The 23426-nt window shown below is 35.0% G+C and overlaps 2 protein-coding genes across 7 annotated transcripts in view; one reads left to right on the forward strand and one right to left on the reverse strand.

Moving 5' to 3' along the window:
* Positions 1 to 23426, reverse strand: part of LOC125677368 (activating signal cointegrator 1 complex subunit 3-like) — a 129765-nt gene that overhangs the window by 16007 nt on the left and 90332 nt on the right. The window lies entirely within an intron of this gene.
* LOC125677372 (uncharacterized) lies at positions 132 to 22917 on the forward strand. 5 transcript variants are annotated; one of them, XM_048915411.2, is made up of 7 exons: positions 141 to 690; positions 14762 to 14861; positions 15071 to 15171; positions 16188 to 16472; positions 19492 to 19836; positions 20051 to 20188; positions 20458 to 22917. In XM_048915411.2, exons 3-7 carry the CDS (start codon positions 15108 to 15110, stop codon positions 20667 to 20669), a joined length of 1044 nt encoding a protein of 347 aa, XP_048771368.1. In that variant the 5' UTR covers positions 141 to 690; positions 14762 to 14861; positions 15071 to 15107; the 3' UTR covers positions 20670 to 22917. The 5 variants fall into 5 exon arrangements, with proteins under 5 accessions (XP_048771366.1, XP_048771368.1, XP_048771367.1 ...); XM_048915409.2 differs by lacking the exon at positions 14762 to 14861 and having other exon boundaries at positions 132 to 690; XM_048915410.2 differs by lacking the exon at positions 14762 to 14861 and having other exon boundaries at positions 14920 to 15171.

Here is a 23426-nt window from a genome sequence, read left to right on the forward strand (position 1 = left end):
ATCCCAATCACAGTCTGGTCTCTGACAGATCCTGGGCACCATTCCATTCCCCTATCACCCTCACTGTTCCCCTTTTTTGACTACCTTCCAAGTTCATCCTTCAATGTTTATAACTGATTCAGGTGCAAACATTCATCATCATTACCTAACTTCAGTATATATAACCAAACAGAAAAATTACAGCCGAATTCTATCAACACGGCAGTTATCATTTTCTTGTAAAAAGTTGTGAAACACTTGATAGCTTATTAAGAAACACTTAAACTGTTGAGTGCAGGGAGAGAAGCTCCAAGACACTGCAGTGACCTTCAGGTGAATGAGCTGAAACAAAACTATTGAGCATCATCAAACTAATACTCTTGAAGTGAATGGTTTCCGTAGTGTGGATTTTGGACTCTATATCAATGTGATAACTTCCACGGAAAATCCTTAGTATAATTTCTTTCCAACTTGGCACCCTAATTCTGGGTCAGAATAGATCAGACAGTATTATTCCTACTGCTCTGGTGACCAGTGTGTGTTGACTGGTGGTGACTGATATCTGGTGGTGCTATTGGGTGGCGACAGCATTCAGCTTTATTTGCTGACACCCCTGCCTTTGATGTATTGGTTGGATCCTCCCCTCTGTGGACAGTCAGTCTGACAGGGAATTCTACATCCCCAGAAGATGAAAGGACTCCCTGATACATGGTAAGTGCAACTGTTTCATCACATCTGTAATTGACTTTGCCAAATTTTACTTCTGGATCCCAATATTGCTATTTGTACAAAATCATAAAACAAGGCAGTAACTTCTGCCTGTCATGTTTTTATGTTAGCTGAACATTGTTAAGAGTAAATAGATTACCCCTTTACAATGTCTGGTTTGTGTGCAAATTATTTCCCCTCACTCAAGGAAAACATTTCATGACCTATTCATTCTACAATGCAGTGTATTTATTTAAACTTTTCCAAGTTCTTTAAATTTCAATTAGCGGTGTATGTATCAAAGCATATTATATGCCCCCCCCCCCCCCCCCCCCATATAGTGCGATTTTTAAGCAGTTGCAACATTAAGTGCATACCGATTGTTGTAGAGCGTGTTTTCACCTGCATAGTCTGTCTGTTTGTGTTATCTGTGATTTGGAAAAAGGCCACTGCATGGTTGGCAACTACAATGCAATTACTGTCATCAGAATCAGCTGTTTATCAGCTGACTCTTTCTCACCATGGTGTACTGTTATAATAAATGTCTCCACTGCGGAGCACTCAAAGAAATGGCAGTTAATGTAATAATTGCACTACCAGTAACTTAGATAAATTGTAATATTTACCAATTGCATATTTTATGCAGGAGAATTGCTTTTTTTTCTATAACCTTGATGATATATTTTCAGGATTTATATCTGAGTTTACATGTGATGTAATCCTTCAGGCAGATACACCTTTGTGATGATAAAGGTATCCCCGGTATGTTTCAATGTAAACATTCTACAGGAACTCATTACGGTTTGAAGTCGGCAGGAACACAGTGAATTGGTTTAAAACCTTTCTAAAATTGACCAATGTCTGATAAATTACAAATAATTATCAGAAAGGAAAATTTATTGTAAAACTTCCCAAGAAGATTAATTCTTATAAAGAAATGGCTTCCCTTTGTCTCCAACATCTATATGTAGTGCCATTATCTCAGAATGGCTAAGAAATCAACTCCTATCTTCTTTCGTTCAAACTTTATTCAATATTGCATTTTCACTACTGTTCCACCCATCAAATGTCATGCTCCACGAAGACATGGCTGACAACTGAGAGAATCTTTTTACACTTTCCTGCTCTTCTTCAGCTTTTTTATAGCTTTGATTGATGAGTATAAACCTTCTAACCTGTCTGTTTGTTCCTTACAATGGATGAAGTTGGGGGAAAAATAACTTTCCTCTTCTGTCTTTTGCAGGTTAAATTTATCATCCAAGATCCCTAAATAGATTACATTGTGTTTTACGTGGCCTTATCAATGTGACTGATTTCTTCTTCCTCTTTCTATGTTTCTAAGTGATGGTGTCTGTCTTCATATTTTGTCTTGATGTTGAAGAATATCATATTTTTTGGACATATGTACAGAGGTTGCATGCGTCAAAACCCCACAAAATCAGAGTCGAGTTTTACAGTGTGTTTTCTTGCTGTTTTACTTGGAGAGAGGAGCTTGAACTTTGAAGAATATGGAACTAATAATAACAAACCATGCAGTAAATTATACCTAAAATATGAAACAGGAATTTCCTGTTGGATGAAGATCAACTGCAAAAAATTGCAAATTTACTGCAGTTCTTAAATGAGTTCTTGAAAATGAAGATTACTAATCAGAGAGCCCGAGCTTGAAAGCTGATTTTCCTCCACATTTTACTAGATCTGCAGCTATATCAATATTAATGCAGCAATGGAGGCATCTTTTGTAAAACTCCCCCCTTCCAGGAATTTCCTGGTATATATACCTTCGGAGCCAGACAATGGATTCATCACACAATTTAGGTTATCACCAAAATAGATAATATTTCATGGAAAATCTCCATCACTCTCTTTGCCATCTATTATGCATGCATGTTAAAACATTTTCAGATAAGGTCTTTCAATTATTTTAAGGAATTTCTGATAACACCTGGATGACATGCTGTGCATTCTTTTAAATTGAAATTTAATGCACGCACTTTCAGATCTTCCAAATGATGAGATATTTTAGATGCACATGATTCCTTTATCTTAAATATTTCCATAATTCCTTTTGAAATGCTTCTTATTCATTAAGGAAGGCAAGTTGATTTATCTTTGAAAAAAATAGGCAAGTGAAATGTAATTGATTTCATTTTGCTCAGTCACTTCCAGAGTATTTCAACTTCTGAAACCTTACACAAATATCTGTGATTTGTATCTTTACATTTTGTTATGTCTAATTGCCTTGGAATATGACCATACGAATCAAATAAGCAACTTTTTTTTTATCTATGATGCAAAAATGCACTGTATAAAAAAAGTTGTCATTTTAAAAAAAGGAGACCTGAAAATTCCAAATATAGTACATTCATCTTGGCTTCATTTCATGACAGCTGGTACACTAAGTGTATATGTACAAAACTCAAAATGTTTATCTTTTGTAACATTTGTTTGTTCAAAGATGGTTCACCAAAACTTTTTATGCAGCTGTTTTTGGATACAATTTTATATCTCTATAATAAAGACAATATATGCAACATGAAGGAGAAGTCCTAAGGTTTGGAATCTGTAGACATGGTCTTAAGCCAGCACTATAATTAGAGGATTATACCTTTAATCAGAGGTAAGTCTGTTGATAAACAATAGTGGAGGCATTGCACGATAATCAGAGACACATCTCAGTGGCGTCTCCTTCAATTATTTTGATAGATCAAAGTTCAGCAGCCTAAGAAATTAATATACCAACAAGTTGTCTTGGCTAGGGTGGTTTCCCCTTTATACTGAAGTCTTAGTGATCCTTAGTGAAGTTCATAAAATGAAGCTTTATTTTCCTATCACTTAGTGAAGTTCATAAAATGAAGCTTTATTTTCGACGCTGCAGAGGAAATTTAGTGTAAAAATATTTTTTTAAAAAGGTAAGCTTTTAGTTCAGCTGATCTGCTTAGTCTTCAAGAGAGAGAGAGAGAGAAAGAGAAAGAGAGAGAGAAAGAGAATAACTATGCAGTTGAGATTTCATGATCTAGCCATCACCAGAATACTTTACAGGTGTATCATTACGTGAACAATGTTTTTGAGCCATGTCAGATTTTCTGCTATAATAACAATTGGGAGCCCAGCTGGTTTCTAAATCTGCCATATTTACCACAATATGTTTCCCCTGCTCAGGAAACTCTGTTCTGCTGCTTTTCAATTTCTAAATATTTTGAAAACATGGCATTTCTCCTATTGCCATCAATAAGTAAGTTTATCTCCAAAATAACATAATTCATGTTGGCCACCTGATACAAAGCTCACATCCAATGTGGGCAACGTTTGAAGAAAATCAGTAGTTATTAATCTTCAAATGAAAATGTACCTGAAGAACAAAGTATACACACACATAAATCCCTCTGATAGCAACTCCTCGGCAGCCATGTAACGATTTATAATTGGGGGGAATTAGAGCTATAACGTTCACACAGAATGGAATTTCAGCCACGTAAAACTTGTATATGTGTTCTAACTTTTACTTATCCGTGATTAAGTATCAGACATTAACAAGTGTTTTTGAAAGCTGAAGTGAATTTCAAACTAACTTTGAAAATTATTTCGTTATATCATAATCTTAAAGTACAGGATCCAGTCACAAAACAGTTGCTTAAATCTAACACAGTTAACTTTCAGTTTATAGCATTAAAGAGGACAAATACAGGTTAACTGTCGGTTAAATTCAACTAACTTTTGTGCAGTTGGGTACACCGGGCTTGTATTCATACAAAAAAAAAATAAAAATAAAAATAAAGCCTCAATCTTTTTATCAAGATGAAGCTCAAGAGTAAATCGAAAATCCAGAGGACTTTCTCTAAACAAGCAACAATTAAAGAGAGAAATTTATTTTTACAAATTCACATATTTCAATCTAAACAAGGATAAAAAGTATACATGTAGAAAAATTAGTATGAACACATTTCTTATCATTTCAAATTAATCAAATTTTAAAGTCTTGATGTTGACCTATTCCATCAAAATTCAAATCAAGAATGCTTTACTTCAACATATTAAAAAACAGGCATAACAGATATAAACTTAAAAACTTTGTAGACAAAACAAGAAATGCTCTCCAATCAACAATTCTAAGATTCATGTTGTCTGATAGGTATAATTAAAAGGCAAATGAAAAACCATTACTATATTGGCCTTGACCTTTGAGATCTTAAAATTCAAGTGACAATTTTGATTGAGGCTTAAGGAAAATCTAGAAGCCACCCCAACAGCAATAAAATTGGCAAATATTGACAATAAAGATCCCATGGGTTTTATAAAACGGCTGTTACAGTGACATAATATGGTAGTATTAAAATATGGCTATGCATTAAGCCAGCAACAGGAGGCAAAAATAAATAACTGAGTATCTTCAATAGAGATCATGTCCTCCGATCAATGGATGTTCACTCATAACAATTAGAGCTGAATATGACCAATGAAAGGTACGCTGCCGTCAAATGAATTATACCATACTATTCTCTAGAATGACATACTATTTACACTGCATTGATTTCGTATTTTCAAAAACTGAGCAATTATAAGAATTGATTTCTGGATGTGATATATGGACTGGCTCCTTCAGTTAATATAGGGGATGTTGTGGTCGTTAATTGGATAAGCAGCCAGGTGTGAGTTAATACTAAATATCTGCTGGAGCGAGCAGCTGGCCACAGAGGTAACAACTTAATGTATTCTATACTCTAAACATCCCATGATTTATCAGAAAAGTTTACAACTTTATCTATTCTCATTTTCTATTCAGAGAGTACAAATGTAATTGTCAGACATAGAAATGAATCAATGTAATGACTGATTTGTCTTGGTGATGCAATGGGATAGATTGTACAATGTCTGTAATCAGGGAGCACACTGAGATTCTATCTGCACAGCAAAACTTCTATAGATATAAAGGTTTCAGCAAGCAGAAATTCTGCCAAATGCACTCGTACATATTGCGATTGATGGATATTGGTTTGTGCATTTACTTTTAAAAATAAGAATTACAAGCTTTATTTTTTTTTCTCATGATGTTTTACTAACAAGAAAATATACAGAGAGGGACTCTAAGCTATTCGTAACAAGAGGCCCATGGACTACAATGTTCACCTGAGTCACTGTGCTCTGAAACCTCATACACCTGGATCCCTAACTTAAGCCCCACTCTGAACTGAAGAGTCTAATTTGACCAACACTAACTGTCTTTAGAATGCATACTAGAATGGTAACTGGTATTTAAGAAATGAATTTCATTTTTGAAATACATAAGGGTATGAACCGCAATGCTTCACACAGGCCTAGTTCATGAAGCATGTTATATTTACATTCTACTACCATTTCTGTTGGAATTCACAGTCATCAAAATAGACCTGCTATATTTATCTGTATTTATACATGCATTGTTAAGAAAACTGTAACACATTCATTAGGAAATAGCTATTATTAAAATTTGTAGAGATATTAAAGGTAAAGACACTGGAATAGTAAATCTATTTGAGTCTCCCAGACTCCCATTATACTATACAGTATGAGAATGCTGGTATAATTGACAGCTTTGGACTCTTTAAATATTTATCACCTGATTCTCAGGTCACAGGTTCCATCAAGTCTGCATAATACACACAACATTTCATTTGCAATTAATTTTACAATTAGCTTTATTGCTCTTGAAAACTTGAGACAGCTATTGTGGACCCACCTAAGACCCAAGGGGGGTAAACATCATCTATGTGCACCATAAACAGATGGTTTGGATGCCACTAAGATGAAGAGGATCTTTAAACGACCCAACCATATATTCACACTTTTAACTTTTCCACTGGTTCTCAACAAGTTCAGAGATTATGAAGATATAAACCATACATCATTAGATGAGAAAAGTTAATTTTGTGGAAAGTGTACAATAGATCTACACCTTCAAATGGAAACAACAGTCTGCATTACTCAGTCACACTGTTAGTTAAAAACAACTGTCTGCATTACTCAGTCACACTGTTAGTTAAAAGTAGATCTAATAGATACATCAGTCTCAGACCTGTTTACCCCGTCTGACTGATGTCAGTATTCTAGAACCAAGTTGTCAGTATTTTGAGCACTTTGTCAGTATAAAAGTTGAATATCACAAAAAGTGCTACGCGAGTTGTTAAACCCTTGTTTATATGAACAACTTGTTGTCATATAAATAGGATGTTGCTGTTTACTGTTGCTTTTGTATTTTACATTAGTAGTCATGTGTAATTATTAAGCTTTTATATCATTCTTTAAATTTGTCATATTTTATAAAATACCATAGCATTTTAATAAATTTAAATTAATTCTTTTATAGTCCATGAGGTTCTCTCATTGTAGAAGGTTGCCAGGTGTAATAATTTTGACCTTGCTTTGTTCAATAAATTTTGTTTTAATTATATTCTCTACATCCATACCATTTATCCCTTAGTTTCAAAACAATTTGAACTTGATCAAAAATGGAACGAAAATAAATACACCATATTGAATTAAACAAACCATTTACTTTACTAATTATTGCACGCTGTTAAGTTCAGAATTGTTAGAAATATCCACAAATCTTGTCATTGACACTTTCAGCTTCGATAGGTATTTATGTTGTTTACACTGAACGGGTATGTACATGTAGCAGTCATTTTCGCCTCCGTGACCGCAGCTGTAGTCCGTGTTGCATACGCTGCAAAACACCATGTGATCTGCTTTCTTCGGTTGTTGGAGGCATGGTCAAAGCACTCTGTATGCATCTTTAAAATTAGGCCATATTTTTTTCTTGTTTTGAACCTCTGAATGGATTTGGATGTTTCGTTTGCATTCTCGTCAATCTGACATTTGCTGTCCAATACACGTATGAACACTTCACCGCGAGTTACGTCCCTTTGCGGGGTCAGCCAAAGGTCAATCGGTGAAAAACCAAGTTTTCCTTCTTTACCTTACCAAATGTAAGATGTTATTACTTTGAATTTTAGCCAATTACCAAGTTTTCATACAAGTTAATGGGTTGCCCCAATCTGGGGCATTATTGTAGTTGACTGCAATTGATGGAAAAATAACAGATGTCAAAGCTACAGATAGGAAAATTACAAAGGTCAACGTAGGGAAATACGATTTTTATCTGGGAGATGGTGGACAAGGGACGTAACTTTCATGAAGTGTTGATACGTGAATACGGTCCATGCTTTTTAAAAAGTTTGACATAAATCAATATCAATGGTGTGCTTTAAACAATGGAAGCTTCAATTGACTAAACTGGTTCGCTATTGACCTCGCTTCTTTCCTTGGTACCAATCAGAAGGGAACCAGTTTAATTCAATTGACAAGCTTCTTTATCATACTGATCAGCAAATTTCGGAAACTGATTTTTTCCCCAGATTCGTGGAAAATCATTGATTTTTAACGTGAATCCGTAGAGCGTATTTTGACTTTAAAATCCGTGGAAAATACGGACAATCCGTACAAATAAACAGCTCTGCAGTCTGCATTACTCAGTCACACTGTTAGTTAAAAACAACAGTCTCCATTATTCAGTTACACTGTTAGTTAAAAGTAGATCTAATGGAAACAACTGCAGTCTGCATTACTCAGTCACACTGTTAGTTAAAAGCAGATCTAATGGATAACACTCCTTCATCCTGCTCATTTTGGAGAAAATTTGAGATACCTCCACTGTACAGAGTGTGTTTAGTTAGTGTCTCTACTGTACAGAGTGTGTTTAGTGAGTGTCTCTACTGTACAGAGTGTGTTTAGTGAGTGTCTCTACTGTACAGAGTGTGTTTAGTGAGTGTCTCTACTGTACAGAGTGTGTTTAGTTAGTTTCTCTACTGTACAGAGTGTGTTTTGTTAGTCTCTCTACTGTACAGAGTGTGTTTTGTTAGTTTCTCTACTGTACAGAGTGTGTTTAGTGAGTGTCTCTACTGTACAGAGTGTGTTTAGTTAGTTTCTCTACTGTACAGAGTGTGTTTTGTTAGTCTCTCTACTGTACAGAATGTGTTTAGTGAGTGTCTCTACTGTACAGAGTGTGTTTAGTGAGTTTCTCTACTGTACAGTGTGTTTAGTGAGTTTCTCTACTGTACAGAGTGTGTTTAGTGAGTTTCTCTACTGTACAGAGTGTGTTTAGTGAGTGTCTCTACTGTACAGAGTGTGTTTAGTGAGTTTCTCTACTGTACAGAGTGTGTTTAGTGAGTGTCTCTACTGTACAGAGTGTGTTTAGTGAGTTTCTCTACTGTACAGAGTGTGTTTAGTGTAATTACTGTACAGAGTGTGTTTAACATTCAACATGTTGTGATTTTTGCAAGTTCAATCAATATTTTGTTTGTTTGAACATGAGACAATTAGGATTGATATGTGGGTTTTTTAAACAGCAGGTGAGAATTTGACTTGGTGGTGTCATAGTAATGCATAACCATCTCGATTTTGTAAAAGAGTCTCATTATGGAAAGCCAAACTAAACCTGAAAGTTGTTTTCAAGACAACCAACCAGATTGGTAATTAAACTCACTAAACACACTCTGTACAGTAGAGACACTCACTAAACACACTCTGTACAGTAGAGACACTCACTAAACACATTCTGTACAGTAATTACACTAATGAAACACACCCTGTACAGTAGAGAGACTAACAAAACACACAGTATTTTGGAGAAAATGAGCCAAGTACAAGTAGTCAGTATTAGAGATCATTGTCTCAATCAATTGCTCTATTCTGTAAATTAAATTTTGACATTCAATACTTGAAACTTAAGATACATAGATAATAAACATTCAGGATGTCCAGGAGTGGATCCAAAGGAAATGAGATGTGGAAATGGCTTCAGCGACAAAATTAATATTATATATCTCAATTCCACTAACAAAGGCATTGTACTTCCCGGTTTTTGGATTCAAAGGTCATGACTATGCCAAGTAAATTCCTGGCATGGCTGAACACCTTGGCAGATAAATGGCAAATATCCTAATTCTTGGTAACAGTAAATACACATGTACTTTGTGATCTATATAACACAAATCTGTGTCAAGACCCTACAATAATATGTAAAACTAGGTATCACCAACCGGTGCTGCATTGCTTGGCATTCCTTGGGTCTATCCTGTAAACAAAGGGGGCCCCCATTGCCAAATGTTTTTGTAGGAATTGTGTAAATATCTGTCACAAAGCAGTTGGCAACAGAAAAATAAATGAATACAATTCATTTGCAGATGTTTTCTGCAAACATAAAAACAAACCAAATCATCCCAAATTCTATAGCTCACTTCTCTCAAAATCTTCTTTATATCATTCAAATGTTGGACTATGCACTTCAAAGAAGCTCTAAGTAATAAATGCGATGCAATTATCCCAATCATATGAAATCTCACTTTCCAAATGCCACAAACATTTACAGATGATTTTTATATCAATTTAATATGCAGCATAAAAGTTCTCCCAATCTCTACATTCCCTAAGCATTGAATTGATTCATTAAGGACCTATTACAGCAAGCAGATGACTAGATCATTGGCCCCGCTACAGCTGATTGACAGGTGGACCTTGGCTGGTCAGTGTGACAATCTAATTCAATAACCAGGTCATTTTCTAATTGTCCATTTGCAGACACAGATCAATGACATCCTTTGAATAATACCAAAACGGGGTCAAATTCTACCACTTAAAAACAATTATCAGCAATCAAATGTCCAACAGCACAGCTGCCATCAAGCTACCGGGGCTAAATCCATCACCAAAATGTGTTAATCCCATTTAGGGCTCATTGATATAGCGATACCTGTATATCACACAAACAATACATTTGTATTGCACAAACTGTCCCTATTGGGTAGATGATGAATCAATGGTCACCACACTCCCAACTTACATGTAATAGCTGCAAATTCAAATAGCACAACTATATGCTATGTCCTTGGCCCATGCCTAATTCCCTTTATTTAACCCGTGACCTTCATCTTTACCTGTTGGTAGATTTGACCTTGACATTTCAGATTAGTGAATATGTTTCTATCTTTTATACCAGTCAATTTTTAAAAAGTTATGAAGACCAACAACAAACCAACTCAAGCATAAAACTGACCATGGCTCTGTTGAAAGCTCATGGCATTTTGGGTAGAGAAGATCAGGTGCAAGTCACTCTTGGATTCCAGAAAACACACAGCTGTACAAAGGACTGCTATATCAATAACACTTATAATGAGGCCTCTGCTCAGTTCATAATGGTCAGCTGATAATTAGCACTGGGTAATCCTGTGTAAACAGAGGTTATGTTTACAGGGAGAACCACAATAGCCATGTTGGGGGAAAAAACAATGCATCAAGGTCACCTGACACTGCAATGTATTGAGTGATTATAGCTATCATCCAATTAATTAGGAGGCCAAAGGGTCATCCAAAGCAGGCTCCCATGTGCTGGTCAGTAAAAACCAGTAATATTATTGTCTTAGTCCTGCAAGGCTTCTCATAATCTTCTAGCATTCAATGGATATTGAGAAAATTCTGTCATTGCCTTTAAAATTCAGTTCTGAGTTTGAATAATCATTAATACCGCAAATAAAACACAACATAATAATATACTCATAAAATTATAATGAGATTTACTTTTTTCTAACATTTCTTTGGATATACAATCTATAAATCTGTATACTTCGTTGAGGAAGCTTTCACCATCACTGCTCTAGACTAGTGGATTGCTTTCTAAATAGAAACATTCTGCTAAACCCATTCTACTTCCTCTCAATGAAATTTGCAGGTGTGATGAAGAATCGCATGTGTGATGCAATAAACGACTAGAAAATCAGCTTAATCTTCCTGGAAATCAATCACCCAGGCATTAAATAGCACCAGAACTTCTATCTTAGTGGGAAAATGGAGTCACTCAAGATACATCAGCTTTGCTCAAAAACCTTCATTTTCCTTTGGAAAAAAGTATGAGGAACTACCCAATTATGTTGGCTTCTAATCTCACACATGCAGAAAATTCTAGAGAATTGGTCAAATTTCCATTAATTTAATATTTATCAACTTTTTCTCCTCTGTGCTCTAATTGAGTTCTGTCTTTGCTGATTGTAACAATGGGCCCATATGCTAAACAAATAAGACATCCCGTAACAAAATCAATGCTCCAATCAGAAACAAAAGTGTCAATAATTCCACTAAATATCTAAAGATTTATTTAACGCATTTTACAAAGATCGATATCAATATCTTCAGGGTTTTATGTATGGTTGCCGCGAGGACTTCATAATAAAAGCTCAGATTCTTTGAGCTGCGATCCTAAATTAACATGAGAAGAAAATCATAGGAAGAGCTTGATAACAGAATGCAAAACATGTGCTTTAAATTTGTATTGTGTTCAAATGTTAAAGTTCTAAATTGTTTTAACACTAATTTTGATAGGATTCTTTAAGAAAGCAGATCTGCCTTGCTGTGTGAGCATTATACCTCATGAAATTGCATTTGATTCTCATTCATTAATGTAAATCTCGCCTGCGTGGCCATCAGTGATCTAAACAACCCTTCACCCAAGTACTGACCAATTTCCTATCTCAGACACCTTCAGTGTTCTGGGGTGTAACAAACACATGGGCACACAATGGACAATAATGTTGTAATCCCCAGATATTGCTGTGCTTTGCTAGCCACACAAAAATAATAGTGCAAACCAATCATTTTGCATTCAGATGAAACTGGTAAATTATATACGTTGTATGCACACGTCACATAGCAAAAGGAAATCCTATAATACGGTATTGCAGGTTTGTAAAGAGGTAATGAAATTCCCCAAATAACTCTTGATACAAAATACTCATCAAATAGACGTAGCTATTTATTAAATGTGGAGAGGTTATGAAATTATAAAGCAATCAGCAGCCGATATAATCAGCTTATTATGATATCATAACTTTGTAACATTGGAATATTGTTTGGTTTGGCGCAAATCTGCCACGCGTCCCCATTGTTAAAAGTGGATGTCCATTGTACAGGAGATAAGAAGCAAACAGGAGACAAAGGGAAGTGTGTAATGGATGCCTTATCAAGCTTATCTGTTGCAATCTGTTCTGATGGCAATATCACAAAATATGACAAGAGCCACAATGATCCCAGAAACCAATATGTCGCAAAAGACAATAGGTCAAAGCTATCCATTGCTTTACACCTCTGAGAAACATCATTTTAAATACTCATATTCATAAATAATTGATAAATGATTAACAGAAAGAGGTAATTTGATTGCTGTAAAATCCCCTTTGAATTCTTTGAAATATGAAATGTTTCTATAAATATATAGTTTCCAACTTGGCAATGGAAAGAAATTTTAAAAATAATGATATATTCTATCATGAATATGGGTATCACAAGTATTTCAAATGAGAAATTTACATGTCACTCCAGTGTCAAAATTCTGCTGGTTTTAAGTCAATTAATACAACACATTATATTATATATACATTTATTGTTTAATCATTACCGAAAAGTCAATGTCCCTCCAAACAATTCAGGCTTCAATGTCTCTCGCACTATAATTTACCATTAATAATTCAGAATAAAAATATGACTTGACTTGTTATAAAACTGATACTGTCATTTAACTCTTTAATGAGTTAAAAGATACCTTCCTCCATTGAGAGAGGGGATGGCTGACACACGTTTGCCCAAAATCGTGGCATGCACAAGCGGGAAATCAGAAGACCGTGACCTTGGCTGCATACAGGTGTCGCTGGATTCATTTTCCAGTTTAACAGAACAAAAGCATGATTATGGATGGTTGGTAAAGCGCAGGTGTGTGATGACGGATTTTGGGAGGGCACTCACAAAGAAAACTCGTTTTTTCAAGCACGGGTAAAAAACACAAAACTGAAACTGCCCAGATTCTTATCAAAATTATAAGGTTGTAACGTAATTCTTCAGAGCTATATTGTTTTTGCTCAAATACAGTTGCTGTGTCAATTAACCTAAAATTATACCAGTATAATGATTCTGGTTAATCAATCTCAGAAAAGAATGTTGCAATTCATGTTTTACACCAACATCATACAGGTTCTAGCACTCAAGGGGCACCGATTAACCATCATCTTAATATTGATCCCCTAGGTTTGATTTTGTGTTAGGTTTCATTCGAAGTATTTCTCCTGGCAATAAATTCTTTGTTTCAATTCATGTCATTTACGCAACCATTGTAATTACTGTATGAATCATAAACGAACCTGGTCAACATTGGAAAAAAAAAATCATCAATACAAATTGACCTCGAGGTTTTGATTTATTATATTTATTTTTTCTTCATCTGACAGCCCTCACATGGTACAGATGTTGTGTTAAAAACTGAAACTCGGTTATGAATCAATAATAAGGGTTGTAAACAAACTGGTTCATTACACTATTAATGCTGGTATGTGTGCAGGATAGTACACTATAAGAATTAGAGAATGTGATGTCCCATATCCCACAGCTGTGAAGTAGAATCTAGTTCCTCGGCCTACCAACTGTTGATGTTTAGTCTGTGGGACAGGTGACAGCAAAGGTTTAATATTTCTACCTTCTGATGGTCCACTTATCCAGACAAACTGATATTCTCCTTTGAAGAAAGATTTCTAAAGTAAACAGGGTCACAATCTAATGTCAGGTGCACAATTGCCACGCGCCGTTTCTTTTGTTCAGATGTGTCTCCCAATTCTGATTGGCTAAGGTTTTGGAAATTGCTGGGCATATTGTGTCTTAAGGATCAACATGTGCTAGGAGTATAATGCTCTTCTTCAAAGTATTTTAACGGCTCTTGCTGACTGTAATTATCAGCACGCGTCTGCCTCTTTGTTGTGGTAAGGAGTCTATATGGGGAATCACTCTACCGTGACAGCTGGTCGCGTGGCCAGGTGATTATTTTACACAGGTAACATACAGGCACACTATCTTTGTCCCGCCCCTACCACCGACTGACAAGAGCAAAAGCAACAGATCTCCAAATATTAAAAGACTGGGCTAAAAATATCCTGACAGATGGAAAACATTGTCAGTAGAAGAATACAAAGCTTAATCAATTATTCAAATTTTGTTCAAAAAACAGGAGGGAAGCCCGGTGAACCTTTTACGCGTGCCTGGTACAAAAGATTCTGTACTTAGCTCCTCCCCCTCATCAGACCAAGTGACGGCTCCGAGCTTTTGATGTAAGAACCACTTGATGATAACTGCATGAAAATGTGGGTCCATTATTTTATTTTGAAGAGTGGAATTAATTAGACAATCAATCTGCAGTCACTGAGCTGTGTCCGAAACCCCTGGGTATAAAGTTTGAAGGCAGATGGCATAGGACAACATTTAGGATTACAATCTGACCAGGTAGCATCATCTAAGAAGGACTTCAATTTATTTCCAGGTAGAGAGATTTTAAGTGACTTGAGAATCTACAAAAAATGGCTTCCAATTTCATCATTGCCACCACAGTTTTCATCATCAGCTTACTGGATCTTGTTACAGGTAAATAAACCTCACTTTTAATTTATTTATTTTATTTTCAAAAAGTTTTTTTGTTCAAATAATCAAAATAACTAGAGTTTTATGGCTGGAAATTATTTGATATCAGAAATCAAACTTTTTTGGAGTGGTAGAAAACAACCCAAACAAAAATTCCGAAAAAACCTAATTTTTTTTACTGAAGTAAATTTGATTACTGCATAAAAAAATAAAATAAAAACACCCCAAAACACCACATTAGCAGAAGCTTTGGCAGCTAAATCTTGCTTCCTGGCCAGATCTAACATTGATTTTTAGCATAACAATAAAGTATATTGAGAACTAAAAATGTATGTAGCATAATAAGGAAATGTGTTATCCCTAATTAACTGGGTTGAAGTCAATGCAAAAATATTCAATACCAATTCTAATAAGCTGCATAAACTTTCATCAATACTGGTGAGAAAATCTACTTATTTCTTACGGTAATCTAGTTTTGAAATTAAATTGTACCATTCTGTGAGACGCTTTAATCAGTTAATCAGTGTATTAATAATAATTGTCATGTCCTGTTAAGATCGTGGGAGCGGACAATGCTGTCTATTGGGTTTATCTAGAGATAAAGACCTTCTTTTGTTGACTATGAACTTGTATATCCACTAGAGACATATGAAGACTGTGAGAACTAAATATTGTGATAGGGAATTCACCAATACAAAGCATTACAAGCCCAAACAACAAACTTTAAACTTCTTAAGCATAATATCTATTAAATTTACAAGATCACTGCTAATGTGTCATAATATACTCATTTCTTCAGTTAATATAAACATAATACTTTTTGTGAATGACACACAACTACTACAAAACACCTTTCACCAGATACAAAAACTACAGCTATGAAATTTCGAAAATTAAAATCTTTCCATCAATAAAAAAAAAATAATAGGAGTTCATTTCTCTATCATTGAAATCTTTGAAGAATCTACATCTGAATCTATTTTAACATAGTGCACTCAGGTCTTGTTTCTTTATGACAGGTGAAATCAGTTCAGCTAGTGCCTGTTTCTCCAGAGCAAGCAAAATCGACATTCAATGTGCTCCACGGACGATGCTGCGAATCCACAAAGTCTTTTTTGGTTACAATGCAATGAATAGGTGCTCCTACACCCCGGGGGACTGTATCTACACCGAACATGAAAACTACCCCTGTGTGGGGAGGGAGACATGCAGCATCAACCTACCCAGCGGCGGATTCGGTCGCAAGATTCCATCTTGTCAACAAGAGAGTACCTACTTCCAAGTGGACTACGAATGTGTGCCAGGTAATACATACCCACATAAACCAGTCAAAGAAATGCAAATGAAAGGAGTTAAGATGAATGGAATCTTTGCTTTTATCTAACATTAGCATGATTTGATGCACTCTTTGAGCAGCACATGTTATTTACAAATTATTAACCCTTACATGAAGTAAGAGAGATTATTAGCTGTGTTTTGGAGGTGAATGTGTTAAAGCTGCTCATTGCCACAGCAGGGACCTTTTCCTTCTTTCCATCCCTCACAATTTGGGTGAGCGTTAAGTTGCTCACCCAAACTTTCCTCTCTTCTCTCAAGCTCTTTACTCAATTTAAAACTCAACCTTCTCAAAAATGCATAAAATTTTATAACCACAGATAACCAACACCTTCAGACATATTCTCCATGCAGAAGAATATTACGCACACCAATCGATCTTCCGATAATTTTCTATGTGAAGTAATGAGCATGGAGCTTTTCTTAAATTTGTTCCACAGGTGAATCAATAATTAAATCTTCCATTGTTCAGTCCTGCACATGAAATTGATATTCATTTCAAAACCAAGCTTCAGAAACCAGTTTTCTTGCAGAATGCATAATGGAATAATATGACCAAAACTCAGCAATTGTGAGCTATCTATATCAATGTGAATTTTAAATAAAACCTTAGTTACTCTTCTACAATATAAATCTGTCAATTATCAGTTTATACTATGGTATGCAGGTATAATTCAGTCTTTGGATTTCTACTTTTCCCTCCCTTTTTCAGTTCTTCCTAAGACAAATCTTCAAACCTGTCAGTTAAACACAATTATACAGCATGTCTTGTTTGTAGTTCCATCTTCACAGGCCTAACCTCAATTACACCCCTACAGATCCCTGCAATAATCCACAAAGGCTTTGTTTCAAAGTTTTTTGGCATTCTTTGGAAACTTTATTCTGATGTCTAAGACCATCAATCTTGTCTGTGCAGATCACTTTCTGCTAATGATTATGCTACTGTGAGCTGCCCGACCTCAGGGCAGGGGTCTAGTTCAGAGTCACGGCTTGGTATCTGCTGCAGCTGACTAGGACAGTGAAAACTCTAATAATGAGTTTCTCCACATCATGTGACCCATTATTACATTAAATCCCAATTTTTACACATAGGTCAGAAGTGCAGGGTTCATGCTACTTTCATGTACAACTTGAATTCGTTCCACACTTCCAGCAACATATTAGCATATGCCATACTTTTGTTTAAAAGCAGAAAATAATAGCATCAACCATACTGTGACTCATAATCTTGAAAATTCATAGTTTAAAAAGTTTTAATATTGTTTGTTTTACATTTGATTTTAAGAGGGGAAAAAAACTTGATAAATTTATTAAATCAATGCAACAGAATCTATACCAATGAATAAAATTTCCTAAAATTACAATCACTATCTAACAACTGTCCTTGTTTTCCCTCCATTTTGGCCAGGGTCCCCCATCTGTCACCGTCTGCAGATGGAGGCTCCCAATCAGGCATAGCCAACATACAGCAACAGATGTCCCCAAGGCAACCAGCACAACCAACAAAGACTTCATTTCATTCCTCAAGTTTAATTGCGATTACTTCACTGAACCAATAGTTTGAAACAGCAGGTGTCAAAATTAAATCACCTTTTTTGCAATGCATTGACTGAAATCAAAGGATTAGGTCTATATGCTGGTATGCACTCATACTTTAGGACAATAAATTTATTCAATAAATAGCCTTGGAGTTTACTTTGTTGGATTTCACAATCAATCAGCTCCATTAACGGGGTTCAGGAATATCACTATCTTCAAAGCCCATTTTTCTGAATTTGATCAGAATACCACCAGCTGCTGATTGTACATGAGCTCCCACTTTGGTGAAATTTTCAAACAATTATGATTATTAAGTCAGCATGCATCTTTAAATAAAATCAATTTTGGTATTTTCACATTCACAAATATATAAAACTTCCTAAACATAATAAATTATGTAAATTAAAAAAAAATTTAAATTAATTTTTTAAAAACTAATGAACACAGCTCTGCATTTCAAAAATGTTAGAACTTAGAATTTGATCATATCTGAAGTATCAACAATGTCATTTAAATCTTTCTCAAACTGATTTTTTACGACATGCCAAAAACCTGATGATACTACAATTGGCTCACTGGTTCCTTAAAAAGCCGTTAAAGTTCCCATCGCCAATTCCCACGCAGGCCTTCCAAAAACAACATTCAACAGACCTAGCCCTGTCCATTGGGGGCCTCTCTCCCGACATCAGACCTAACCTCTGATTGATAAACCTGATTAACAAATTCTAATATCAAGCACAATAATTAATCAATACCTTAATTTTTTAATTCAATACTCCACTGGATACTTCCCATGCCTTCATGTCAATGTCTTTAAGGAATATTGTGTGTGTCAATAAGTGTATAGAATTTACAAAGGGACCAGATCCCAGGCTATTGTCTGTGGTATGTGGTAATTAGTTATACTGGTGGGAATGGTCTGGACACAGCTAATACATAGATATTAAGTATCAATTGTACAATATATGGGATTTTCTTAATAATTGAATCCTTTGGTGTGGTCTCAGGATTGGAATAATTTGCATAGAATACATCAGAACAAAAAATTATTTATTTCCTTTGTTTTAATGATTGTTTTGTATTTATAATCATGAATAAATTAATTATTTATTTCCTTTGTTATAATGATTGTTTTGTATTTATAATTAATTATTTATTGATTGCAATTTGAGATGGAGTGTAACATTTCATGAAAACATGTCGAAATTCCTCAAATTTTTAAAACTTTAATTGCGTCAATAACAAGTATTATGAAATAAGAAACAGAAAATTTAAAATATGGCTATCTGATTTTAAATTTTTCAAAATTCTTGGTAACTGAAGTTATATAAAACACCAAAATTTCTACAACTCTTAGCAAAATATTCAACATTAACATTTCAAAGTTTTTGATACATTGGTGAAATATATTCAGTGAAAATGAAAATTGTCCATTTTTCAAAATTGCAGCCTACATGACGAAAAGTATCTGCAATGTGGAGGACCTGAAGGACCAGTCAGGGTATTTAGCAAGCCCTGGTTACCCCAACAACTACCCTGCTAATCTGGACTGCTCAGCCAGAATTTACGTCAAACCCTCCCAAACCATCAAACTGTTTGTCATCGATATGGACCTGGAGACAAACGGTTCTGTGCAGTGTGTGGACTATCTCTATGCCCGGGACAAGTCACGTAGTGTCACCCTGTGTGCCCGTCGGGCTAATGAGCCCATATCCATCATGTGGGATGAACTCTTCATACAGCTGATGTCGAATGGGATCGAAAACCACAAAGGATTCTGGTTGTATTATGAAGGTGTGTAATCTCAGGCTCGTGCAGACTCTCCTTCATCACTGCTAATGAACTGAATAATTCACTGTTCGTCTTTCCTGATAACTATATTTGAAAAATTAAGTCGTCCCCACAATTGACTTTCATGTGTGAAGATCCTATTAGCGTAATGATGAGGCATCGATGTGTGGTAATTTTTCCCCATACCTGTCAATAATTAATGTTCTTTTGTCAACAGCTGATCCACCACTTCTTACTACCACCACCCCATCTATACAGCGAACAACGATGGGAGAAGTCCAGGAGGAGAAAATTGCCCCACTGACCAACACAAATACTGTGAAAATGGAGACTGAGGAAAACAAACTACCATTTGGTATGCTACTTTTCACAACATCATAAATATACCTCAACAAGTCAATTGTCAACATACCTCTCCTTTGATAACTTCAAACTGTCAGTGAAATTAAGAAAAGCCGCAATTCATTATATTTATTGGTAAAACGTGCCTGAAAACTTTTTTTTAAATGCTAGTCATTTCTGGCCTACAACTTTTAACTACCCCCACCAAAAAAAACCAAAAAACTTAACCAACCAACAAAAAACGCATGACACAATTTTGATCCTCTTTTCTTTAACTTTCAGTGGCCATTATTGGTGGAGTAATTGGGACGCTTAGTGTCATTTTGTTTGTCCTGCTAATCCTGCTGGGTCTCAAGTGGTGGAAGGAAAGACGGAGACGAATGGACAAAAATAGATTCATCGAGGTCCAGAATCCTGCCTACCGAAATAGCACAGAATTCCGCAATAGTAACCTGCCACCTAGTGACAATTTCTATAATTACATTGACTGCTAAGGGTGTCAGCTTGAGCAGTTCGTGGACTGAGGACTAAACAATCAAAATTTGCTGTAATTAAGCTGCCTCTAAAGTGCCCTGAAGCAAGCATTCACAGTCCAGTGACAAAAAGCAAGAGAGATTTGTAATCTGTATTTGTCGAACTAACTGGCGCAAAATGTCTCTGGGAGCTGATGAAGCAAAAAATTGGTGTTTGCTTAGCAAACAGTTTGTATGACAAATTCTAATCCACTGAATAGAGACAATATTCACATCCCGCGGAGTTGGCGTTTTTTTCGTGGATGAGGTTTGCAAGCTTTATAGACCCATTGTGAGCAGATAGTGACTGCATCTTACTTTCATGTTTAAACTTTATCTGTGATAAAAAGATAATAATGGCAAACACACCTAGGAACTAATGGTGCAATATTAGGTGTGAACCTTTGAAAAGAAAAGCATTGTGCAATATATTTTTACATCATGTATAGTATATTTTTATCATTGTACATTTACACTTTTCCACTCTACTTACACACTCTAAATTAAAATCAATCTAACCATACCAAACTCTGAACATTGACAACAGAACACAAATATTTTATGACAAGGCATCAATGAGATACATCATATTTGGTGGATAAATAGATTCGGCTGAATCCCGGATGACTCAACCTCAGTTTAAATAGTTTTAAAAAGTGATTGTTTTGAATTTGACAGAGAAATCAATATCATTGCACTGATAAGACACAAGGGCTCTTGTATCCTGCGATTAAACACAAAGATTGCATGACAAAGCTGCAAATTCAGGTGCCTTTACATCATTCAATTAATGAGCTTTCCTGCCTTGGGCCTTTTTATTCATTAGGGGGGACAATAATTCTAAGCCGATTCACAACATGACACTCGCACACAAAAAAATACAGCTTCAAGCAAACATTTTTGTATAAAGCCATTTTCATTGAACACTTTTATCATCTCATGCACAACATATAGTCCCCATGAATCTTACACACCATCATATTTCATCATCATTCAAGTAACTGTAGCATGATAATGACCATTGTTGTGTATTGTTGACTGATTTGACCTAATTGTGACAGTATTTGAAGAATTAATGTGTTTTGTTTGTAAATAATTCATTGCTATTAATTTATCTTTATTTATTTGTAAATTAGTTGTGCCCAGAGCAAGCATCTTTAAATGGGATGTAGGGTTAAGGAATATTATCCTCGATGTTTCAATGACTTCCCATTGAGATTTATCTTCATTTAGTAAATCATTTGTGCCTGGTCAAGCTTCTTTAAACTCCTAATTCAAACATTTTTTCATTCGCAAGTTTTTCTTCATAATATTCTTTTGTTAAATCCCAGTTATCTCCCATTGTAAGGTGCATTCTTTTGTTAAATCCTAATTATCTCCCATTGTAAGGTGTATTCTTTTGTTAAATCCCAATTATCTCCCATTGTAAGATGCTTGCTAGAGGTTGAACTGTGATATGTCATTATAACTTATGTAAATTATTTCTAGTCAAAATCACATTTATTGATATGTGAAATACTGGTATAATATTTCCATATTTATGTGCAACTTCCTTCTGCAAACAATTATGATTTTTGTAAATTATTTTGCTTTCATTTTCAACTTAAATTTCATCATCTTAAAATAAATAACTTTTCAGACATGAATTCAAACTTCAACAGTTAAAAAAAGATCTCAAAATTATCAGTATTAATATCAATTTGTTTAATAAAAAGCTTGTTAATCATGGAATTCACTTAACATTTTGTTGTCATAGATTTTAGTATATATTTATTCAATCTTTTCAAAACATGTATTTGAGATTTTTTGAACACATGTTTTATAATTCCATCCAACACGGACAGAGAAATCCTCTAGCTAGTTTCTGCACTATTTTTAGTAATTACATGTCCCAAGCCTTGTAGCTTCTGTAATATGGAGCTATGATGATTGGGAAATAGCACCACATATCTTTATGATTTCCATGCATCATGCTCTATGTATGAATTTGTTCCCACTGGAAAACACGGACATGAAATCCACATTCATTCCACGATGTGTAGGCATGAGAAATGTTTTTTATATTGTATATATTTTCTGTGCTATGGCACTGGGGTAAATGCAATCTACATGTTACGCTCATGATTAGCTATTATTCATTGCATAATTTGTTGGTAAAAATTTGAATTGCTGGCAATTTTCCAAAATATGTAAATTCTTTGAATAAAAACAAAATAAATATGAAATGAAATACTTGTGTATATACTTATTTCTTCTCAATGAATCTAATTTGTGACTAGTTGAGAGATTCACTCAACAGTAATAGATATATGGGGAGGATGAACAAACGACACTGAATATTCTGTTGAGACAAGCTCACTGTTCTTAGTATCAACTTTTATTTTTTTAAAAAGATATATCGTGACAAAATGAGACAGAGATTAAAAGCGAGCTTGTATAAGTTTAGGGCCCCAGACCAGCTTACCACGAAGATGGATGCATGATAACCAACCATGCTTATTACAAAGTGTGTTTTTTATCCCAAAAGAAAAACTTTGCTTATTAAATCAAAGTACTGAAGGTACTGAAACGAGGTGACGTTTGGCAGTGAATGGCATGGATTCTAATGCAAGATCGAATTAAATGAAGGATATAATATGTTGGATGGTATTATTTGTAATCCAGAAGCATATGTTATACCTTCAATTTGAGGTAATGAAATGTGTTAACTGTTGAAACATTCTAAAACTGAGTAGCAAG

The sequence above is a fragment of the Ostrea edulis genome, chromosome 3 (assembly GCF_947568905.1).
Source record: "Ostrea edulis chromosome 3, xbOstEdul1.1, whole genome shotgun sequence".
Lineage (NCBI taxonomy): Eukaryota > Metazoa > Mollusca > Bivalvia > Ostreida > Ostreidae > Ostrea > Ostrea edulis.

What these genes read in the sequence shown, in the direction of transcription:
- LOC125677372 (XM_048915409.2), top strand. Translation starts at nt 15,108, where the DNA reads ATGGCTTCCAATTTCATCATTGCCACCACAGTTTTCATCATCAGCTTA. An exon ending in GGACTACGAATGTGTGCCAG is followed by an intron (nt 16,473 to 19,491) that starts GTAATACATACC and finishes TCAAAATTGCAG; the next exon opens with CCTACATGACGAAAAGTATC. An exon ending in GGAAAACAAACTACCATTTG is followed by an intron (nt 20,189 to 20,457) that starts GTATGCTACTTT and finishes TTTAACTTTCAG; the next exon opens with TGGCCATTATTGGTGGAGTA.